This window comes from Drosophila teissieri, chromosome 3L (assembly GCF_016746235.2).
Source record: "Drosophila teissieri strain GT53w chromosome 3L, Prin_Dtei_1.1, whole genome shotgun sequence".
Taxonomy (NCBI): Eukaryota; Metazoa; Arthropoda; class Insecta; order Diptera; family Drosophilidae; genus Drosophila; species Drosophila teissieri.
The window spans coordinates 8,682,818-8,691,808 of NC_053031.1; the positions used below are offsets into that span (position 1 = coordinate 8,682,818).

The 8,991-nt window shown below is 42.9% G+C and overlaps 1 protein-coding gene across 2 annotated transcripts; it reads right to left on the reverse strand.

Moving 5' to 3' along the window:
* Positions 1-2,020: 2,020 nt before the first annotated feature.
* Positions 2,021-7,895, reverse strand: LOC122616116 (proton-associated sugar transporter A). Of its 2 annotated transcripts, none has more exons than XM_043791422.1 (4): positions 7,022-7,895; positions 3,024-4,445; positions 2,543-2,717; positions 2,021-2,480 (listed from the first exon to the last, which is right to left on the reverse strand). In XM_043791422.1, exons 2-4 carry the CDS (start codon positions 4,424-4,426, stop codon positions 2,259-2,261), a joined length of 1,800 nt encoding a protein of 599 aa, XP_043647357.1. In that variant the 5' UTR covers positions 4,427-4,445; positions 7,022-7,895; the 3' UTR covers positions 2,021-2,258. The 2 variants fall into 2 exon arrangements, with proteins under 2 accessions (XP_043647357.1, XP_043647358.1); XM_043791423.1 differs by lacking the exon at positions 7,022-7,895 and adding an exon at positions 5,327-5,611.
* Positions 7,896-8,991: the final 1,096 nt, after the last annotated feature.

Below are 8,991 nucleotides of genomic sequence, written 5' to 3' on the forward strand. Positions count from 1 at the left end.
TTTTCTTCCTCAGCTGCTTGGACTGCCATTTTTATTTTTGTGAAATGTTTATAAAATGGCGCTCCGCTTCCGGCAGCAGAAGCAGCCACATCGCAGAGGGAAGGAAGGGCATCGCCAAAAGAGTTACAAGTTAAGCGTCGCTGGTGAGAAAAAATTATACCAAAATAATTTGCATATAAATTATGAGTGAAAGCGTGCGGGGCCAAAGGTGTCAAGCTGACTGTCAAGCGTGTTGACTGAAGTGAAGTTCCACGGAAGCGGTCTTAACGCTCGCCCGATCCCAGATCCCAATAAATAGTGATAGCTGCCCATCTGCAGCTCAGGTTGGTGAACTGCTGATCCGCCGCTGTGGGAGCACAGCAATAAATATCTCAACAACTTCCCGCCCAGAATCCGCTGACTTGTGACCACAAATGTCACGGCAACAGCAGCAAGTTTCACTCAGAAAATCATTTGGTAGATATTGCTAGATATGGCTAGAAATTGCATAATTTCCACATGAAGTCCAAATAAAGTTGAAACGGCATGACTCTTTATATCAGGTATAAAATATTTTAATGAACAATATTTTAATTCCTTTTTTTTCTATTATTCCTATTTTGTAGTAACGTGTAATGTTGCAAATTTCGCGTAAGTGTTGGCAGTGCCGCCGCAATATCCTGTACGCTTGTCAGCAGCAGGGCATCCCATTTCATCGGCAATCCTCGTGCGCAGCAGGTAAACAATGCTAATGCATATGCTTTTGGCTGGAATCCGGGTGAATTGCTTCCGGCGGAGTGGGAGCTGCACTTCCGGCACGGCTGAGATGGCGCTCTTACGTCACAGTTCGTCAGCGTCAAGCAGATGGAGATGTAGATGGAGATTAAGATTTTGGAGGCCTGGAAGGGGTGGATAAATGGTGCACGTGTTTCCCTTTTCAGGCCGCCCCAAATCAAATCTGAAATGAATTTACCTTTGTTGATTTGCGACGGCATTTGGTATATTGCATAAGTATAAGTACATACACACAGCGGGGCGGAAAACAAAAAACAAAAAACACTACTAACGTGGCTTGTTGATTTGCTGGCAAACCCCTAGCGATTGCTCGCTCGGATTTCAAAATGAGCTCAAGACAAATGTAAATATTTTTCAGAGCTTCCCGGGAAAAGGGACGAGTTTCGTGGTTAGGGAGGGTTGTCCCTTGGCTTGGGTCTTATGATGGATGATTGTAAGCTTCCTGTAGATTTGTAGCCGCCGATAAACTCAATTTGTTTGCTCTTAAGTGCGAGTGGACTGGGGGCTGAGGGGGGTGGAAAACTGAAACGAGGATTGCTCACAGGATCTCACGTTACGCATACGCCGTGTTGTGACTCCCGATTTGCCATCCTACCCACGCAGATGGTGATTGTCAAAGTTTTTTAAAGCCGATACTTATGCGCTAGTGCCGCTCTCGAGTTGTCGTAAAGAGTTTATTTTCAATTTGACGAGAACTTCACTTCTTGTCGCCCATTTGCACTGTTCATGTCTTTTCTATTGCGATTGTTTCTGCATGTGAGCTCTGCCGTATTTTCTTTACTTTTATTAAGACAGCTTCTTTTACGACCCGCCCTTAGCTTATGCCATATACCTTCTTATTCCCCAATTATTGTTTATATTTCGACCACCTTCACCTTCATCGCCACTCGAAATACGAAGCGAGCACCGCCAAGAAAGGCGAATTTAATTGCTTTATTCGTAGCGCAGAGAACCTGAAATGTGCGCACGGGAAATTATTAAATGCTATTTATCACTCAGGCGACAACGGAAATGTGTCTCTGACACTTACAAGAGAGCCCTGGGAAGGGCGGTGAGGGGAGGGCAGGGGCGTGGCATGTGCAGCTGCTAAGGAAATTGGCAGCATCTGGGAAAAAAAGTGCACTTGAGGAAATTAAAAATTGCATTTGAATGCCACGCACGAGCGTAAAAACTAATATCCGCCCTTCAGCTTATTGTTTTGCTTGAAGAAATAAATTTTCTTGAGCCAAGAATGGGTCAATTGGGGTAGAAAATAAATGTATTTTACTAATTTAAATTCATATAATTCATGCAGTTAACAAAAAAAAAAGGTAATTAAATGTTTTAAATGAATACAAGTACAATATACGCTTCATCCTTAAAGTATGCCACAACATTGTGAGTGCAGTCGCAGATACTGCCAGAAAGTAGGCAAAGATACTCAACTAGATACATTTACGCTACGTAAAATCATGTAACATTTGTGTTCATAAATCCGTAGATTCCTAGACGTACAACACAAACATGGCTGCAATGGCCGCCAAAAAGGACAGAAACGTGGAGGCGTAGAGCACGGCACACGTTGTGTCCATCCAGGACACCAAAGGACCCACGGAAAGGGATACAATCAACTGGGCAATAAACACCATACTGCTGATGATGGCCACATCAGTGCCCAATCCACGAGCCTGCTTCAGGGGCACTGTCTCACCGTTCTTTATGCAGAACTGAAGTGAAAATATAATAATTAAAAAGTAATATTTAAAAAGTATGCTTTCAGTTTACTTACACAATTTTTGGCGTGATATCTGGCCACCAATATGAAAGGCACCGTGAAAATGGTTCCATAGAGAATACCTGCTGACGTGCTGAATACCAAAACTCCCCATTTAGTTGGCCACAAGCCCAGGACGAGCATTCCAATACCGTAGTAAATCATTCCACTGATGTAGACGGCCTTGGTTCTAGAATGAGGCAAGATAATCATGAGAAAAGTAAGAAAATTCAAAAATATTTAATTTAATTGGATTTCTTATTAACATTTGATTAGAGAACAGACGTAAGCATATTATAGTTCAGGGTTAACCAAAGCCACCGTCTTTAAGAATTCAAAATGTAAACTAGACAGTTGGCGGCTGAGAAGTATGAGCGCTGTTGGCCATGTGTCAATGTTAAACCAAGATCTGAATTTGCTGACCAAAGCAAGTAAAATATATGCTTACACTTGAACAAATTCCGATGGCATTAAGTATTCAAGTTGGCAGACTTACCCGAACCACTTCATTAGCTTGGTCACCGACAGCGAGTAAATGGAGCAGGAAAACGCGTATATGGACATTCCCCAGCAGCCGAATCTCACGCCAGCCTCGTAGTTGAGAGCCGCTTCCGAGTTCGGAGCAGCCGTGGGATCACCGCGGAAAACGGCCTCGCCCACAAAGTCCGTGAAGTACAGGCAATAGGTGACGTGGCCCATCCAGCAGAAGAGATTGGTCAGGGCCAACATGCGCATCGAGTAGGGCATGATGAAGATGCTCTTGAGATAGGCCTTCAGGGAGACGGGAGCCTCGTAGTCCGACTGGGTCTCCAGGTCCTGTGCCTTCCTTTGCTTCTCCACAGCGGGTGAGTAGCCATTTTGGTAGCTACCCTGCAGTGCCTCCACTCGCTTGGGATCATCACTGGCCATCTGCAGCTCCAGCTGTGTGGTCTCCTGGATATAGTAAATGGTATTGTTCTTCTTGTTCAACTCCTTCTTGATGGCCTGTTCGGACAGAGGTCGCAGCAGCTCATCCTGCTCGATCAAGGGCAGTGGAATTTCACGGAACGTGGTCACCGTGATCACATAGCACACCGCAAATATGATGGTGACCAGGGTGAACACCGTGGGTATGTTTCCACCCATGAAACTGCCAATGTGCGTTGTCTCCCAATCCACACCTCCAATGGCATATCCAATGGTTCCGCCAAAGCCCGCGAAGAGCGCAAACATGGTCATGGCCTTTGGCTGCTCCTCTGGCACACACATATCCAGCAAATAGGTGCGAGCAGGTGTCTGGCAGGTATCCGCATCGAAATCCAACAGGACCATGCCCAAAATCGTAAGGATCACTGCGAACTTGAAATCGGAGGCAGAGGGTCCAGTCGCGGTCTCACCCGCAACCAAAGCAGCCACTGCTCCCGCTGACGAAGATGTGAAATTCAAGGCGGGCTCAGCATAAGTATACCCGGCATCGCCCAGAAGCAGACCCAGATCCTTGCCATATGGCACCAAGATCAAGCCGCACATTATGCCAAAGGATAGAATCGAGATAATGGGTCGTCGGCGACCCCACCGAAGTTTGCAGCGATCGCTAATACTGCCCAGCAGCGGAGACATAAAGAATCCAATCAGCGGCGACAGTCCCCAGGTCATGGACATGTGCTTGTGATCCACACCGATCTGCAGGAGAATCGGAGAGACGAAACTCGTCTCCGCCGCGTAGGCGAACTCAATGGCCATGGCGATGGCGGACAGGCGGAACATCTCGAACCGCGTCTTCCGGCGAAAGACATGGGAGTAGTCGTGGTCCTGATCCCGTGCATGATTCTCCCGGGTCTTCAGCATGTACTTGATCATCGGGTTCCGCACCGAGGACAGCTGATTCGCCTGCGAGGCGTCGGCAGTAACTCCAACCATTTCGATTCGGTCTTACTGACTGTAACAGAAAATAAATTAAATAAAATGTAAGTAAAATGTAAGCAGATGCTAGGAAATATATGTATATTACAGAACGAAACATATTAAACATTTTATGGATCATTTCAATCTAAGCCGGGGTACGTCATTAAAAATAATCATTAGGGAAATAAAATCTCAAGTCCGATTCTACAGAGTCGTAAGATTTGGCCGACTTCCCGAAAACTTTCCACGGCTGGGGTGCAGCACACATATGTATGTGAATCGATTGGGTCACATCTGGGCTTAATTCCCCTATCTCAATCTTTAATTACCAAACGACGATCGTGCTGTTTGCCATCGCACCCCGGGAACAGAGACATTGAACCGATTAAAGTAGAAACATCTGGATCTGCTGCGGCACGTCGAAGATGCAAAGAAGCGTCAAAGATCTCTGATTAATTGAGCTGCGCGGCCACGGGGCAGTGGCGAAATATAAATATGAAAATGAATATGAAAATGTATGTGAATTTCAATTCCAATTCAATTGCACTGAGGCTCGCAATTTGTGTCACTGCCTATCGAGTGCGAACACTGAGCGACCGCCATTTGTTTACAAACAAATTCAATCACAGCGAAAGACAAACGAGAGTGAATTGTGATTCGAAGGCTTATCTGGTTAGCGGAATCGAAATCGAAGTCCCGAAATGGGTTCACAAACCCAGTCATGTAATCGGAATAAACAAATAAAACACACTTTCTGCGAAAGATTGTACAGTTTGGAATTCAATTCGTTAACATTCGGGTTAATATCAAATTTTGCTTATGTGGAAGGTAGGTGTTTATCACAAAAAATACATGATATTATTCTGACACTACTAATAAATAACGTGTTCATAACGTTTAAGCTTCCAAACTTACTTATTTTCCTAATTGTCTAATATCACTATTTGGTTTTACTATTTAATCACTCTTTTTGGTTTTCTCGTACTTCAGCTACTATCACACTTGGCAAATATCTTTCACTCAATTTCTCTTTTGCTTGAACTTGACAATCAGCCACATTTTCGAACTATTGCAGGCGAACACTTTTGCAAATTGACGGATCGTATCGGATCGGATCGGATCAGCGGTTTATATTGGGTTCAATTGTATCTTTGCGGGTGATCTTTAAACGGCTTTTGCGAGGCGGCACCAAAAACTTTTCTACAACCAAAACGTCGCGTGTCCAAATCGCAACTGAGTCTGGGTCTTCGAATTGGCGAGTCTCCGGGTTTCTCTATCTTTAATCACAAGTCTGGCTGGCGAGCGCTGTCTTTGAGCCATTGACCAAAACCTATCTGCTCCATACGTGAGGCACACTAACAACAAGAATAATAATCATAATAAAAGCTCGAATAAATTGAAAATACAAAACATCTAATTTGTACGCCGCCGGCTCGAGTGTCATTCACATTGTCACATTTTCGTGGTAATTGAGACAAGTTGCAGGTCATGTGGGTGTGGATACTATCTTTTTCTCCTGGAATCTCAAATCCAAGCCCCATCTGAGCCACCGGTTAGATGACCGCTCTTGAATATGTATAAATATTCTCGCAAAATAAAAAAAAAAACCGAATCTGCGGCTGGTAATTAAATCGGCGCAGACTAGGTCAATAAATGTTTAAATAAACAAAATAGCAACAAAATGATGAGCTTGGGGCATTAATTAAGTAGCCGCTGGCTTTAATTGCCGGTTACGATTAGGAAGTCACCTGATAAGCATTCCGCAGTTGACAACTCTTCGGGGGCTTCGCGAGTGAATCATTCGGAAAAATCAGAATACAAAGGGGTCAAGGTCATCACATATGTATATCGGGGAATTATTGAGGAAATAATTAACATACAGCTATCCGTTAGCAAAGTATCACAATGTTAAATTCACACGTCTTCGTCGGAATAATCGGATGAATTCCATTGTTGCTGCTTTCGTAGTTGACTTCATGGCGATTAAACCGTTTTGTAATTAACATGATTATTAAACTGCTGCTGCTTTAAATTCATATTACTTTATTGTGGGGGTGTGAACCCGGTTGTGCTGTTCATATACAAGTACATATGAAGGTAGGTTTCAGCTTTCAGCACATAGACAGCTTATTTGACCGACAATCGAGGCGTAATTGATCCTCTTATTGTGGAGAGGCATGAACTGTGTTATTATTACTTTATTATGGCTCCCTTAATTATGGGAGGAAATTCTAACGAAATTTAGTTAATTGCGTAAAACTGTGTATGCGACAGGCAATTCATTTATTGACGTCTTAGTTTCGATTGTAAAGTATTTAAGACATTTATACTTTTTTTGGTAATTTCATTTTTAGTTGGAAAAACAGTGTCTGAAAGTGAGTCTGCAATTACTTCCACAGTTAATGAGCTTAGAAACTAGCGTAAATTGGAGTTTTAAGTGTCTCGCATTTCCAAAGCAAAACCCCCTACAGGTTTAAATAAAATATTCTAGGAAACAACCTACATAGTTTTAAGTAGCTGTAACTCAAATCATAGAACCATTAAAGCCAAATAAAGACATCTAAATTATGGGGTGATACACAAATACCCAATGCAATGGCTCAAACTCACCTCTGTGTGTGGCAATCCTTGATCTGCTGACAGCCCACGCTCCTCACAAATTCTTTTTCTAACTATTTATTGTGCTTTCGAGATGCGACTAATTTATTTTTGTGATATTTTTTATGTTGATTAAAATTTTAACGATCACTGTCACTGCGCTTGCGGTTCGCTTCACTCACTGTACTCCCGGCTCTGTTTTAGTGTCAATAAATTATACTCCGTTAAAGTTTTTCTCTTGCACAAATTGTTGAACATAAAATATATTTCGATTTTCTTCAACTTCAATTGCGTCTGCTGTTGTTGCTTGGAGCGGGCGTGGGCGTGGCAGTTGTGGGCGGGCGGCGGTAATGAATTCACTCTCATAACTTTACCCATGCAGTTGGTGCTGGCAAAAGGCTAACGAAATCAATTTTTGTTTTTGTTTTCCTGCGGAAAGTTGTGTCTCTATCGATGCACTTGCACTTTGGCGAATTATGTATTTTAATGATATATCTCCTATATGTGTGCGCGATGCCCGACGGATTTGTTATTCGTTTCGGTTATATTACGTTTGCTTTCTTGTTAAACTGCTGACATTGCCGCTTGTCGAACGCGGCAGCTATTTACTCCTTTGGCCTGAACGCTGCGACGATTTTGGCAAGACATGAAAGCAGAGTTTTCCTCACAATTTCCCGACAAACTACGCAGTTCCGAATTGTGTCCCCCAAATCGATACGCAGCAAATGGAAAATGGAAAATTTATGTTCTATTTTTTGCAGAACTTTTTGCGTGCGCTGCCTTCAACTTCCGATGACTTTGGTCTATTTTTGGATGGCCCAAACGATTCTATCTGACGACTGACGACTCGTGGTGATCTTGGTCTGCTCTGGTTCGCTCTGCGACTGAGTGGTGGACCTCTGGACGCACCAATTTATACAGCATATGTGTCGGCAGTGGCGGTGGCAGTTCGGGTGCCCATAGCGCTGCCTCTCTCTCTCGCTCGCATCCCAGTCTACTCTTCACCGGATCGGGCCTCTATATCGCGGCCTCTATATTCCGACCGGCTCTCCCTCCGATCGACGTGTTATCGTATCGGGTCCGGTCGGGCCTTTCCTTTCTTTGTCTTAGGAGCACTGGCCACACGGAGAGAAAAGATAAGTATCGTTTCCCTGCCAAGTTATCAAAATGCACAAAGAACCTGTATCTTTTTCAATCGTTTCTAGTCTAAATATATTAATAAAAAGTCGGGTTATGCTATTTTTGTTTATATCTTATCACTAGTTAGTTACTGAATTTGTTACTCAAAAACAATGCTAATATCATTTATAGCTTGATTTCATTAGCACTACTAATTAATCTTTTCTTATTCATTATGGGAAACTATCTTGTTATTTGTAAGTAAATTGTTTAATTATGCTACTTAACATATTACTTTACAATTTTGTTTTTTATTCATATGCGTGTTCTAAGATACTTTTGCCTGCAGCTAAAACTTCAGCTGAGTGTAAGCTTATGTTTATTCATGTACCCGACATTGTAATTATTAGATAGATATTAAATGGTCTGCATTTTTTTCTCTGCACACAAATCTCGCCATAAATATTGATGTTGATATTAGGTGTTATTTTTTTTGCCTCGCCTCAGCTCATTCGCAATGCATTTTATCTGACGACATAGCACAATCTGTGTGTAATTATGTTAATTATTAATTAGCATTAGCACAGTTCCTGGTTCTTGGTTCTTGCGCCAACCTATCTCAAGAGATTTGATCTAGCCCTGCTGCAGGTGCCTGTAGATTCTGGGCACCTGAGTGGAACACTCTTGCTTACCTGTATTTCAGGCCACAGGGAACAGCAGTGAACAGTGAACACACATGAAACTTGTTTCACAGGCGACAGAGAGGCGACAGGTTTCAAAGCATAGGCATTCATGGATGTAGTAATATGCACAGTGATTCTCGGGTGATTTTCCGAGGGTGGATTGAAATCCTAGATTACACT

What these genes read in the sequence shown, in the direction of transcription:
- LOC122616116 (XM_043791422.1), bottom strand. Translation starts at nt 4,426, where the DNA reads ATGGTTGGAGTTACTGCCGACGCCTCGCAGGCGAATCAGCTGTCCTCG. An exon ending in AAGCTAATGAAGTGGTTCGG is followed by an intron (nt 2,718 to 3,023) that starts GTAAGTCTGCCA and finishes GCCTCATTCTAG; the next exon opens with AACCAAGGCCGTCTACATCA. An exon ending in GATATCACGCCAAAAATTGT is followed by an intron (nt 2,481 to 2,542) that starts GTAAGTAAACTG and finishes TTTTCACTTCAG; the next exon opens with TTCTGCATAAAGAACGGTGA.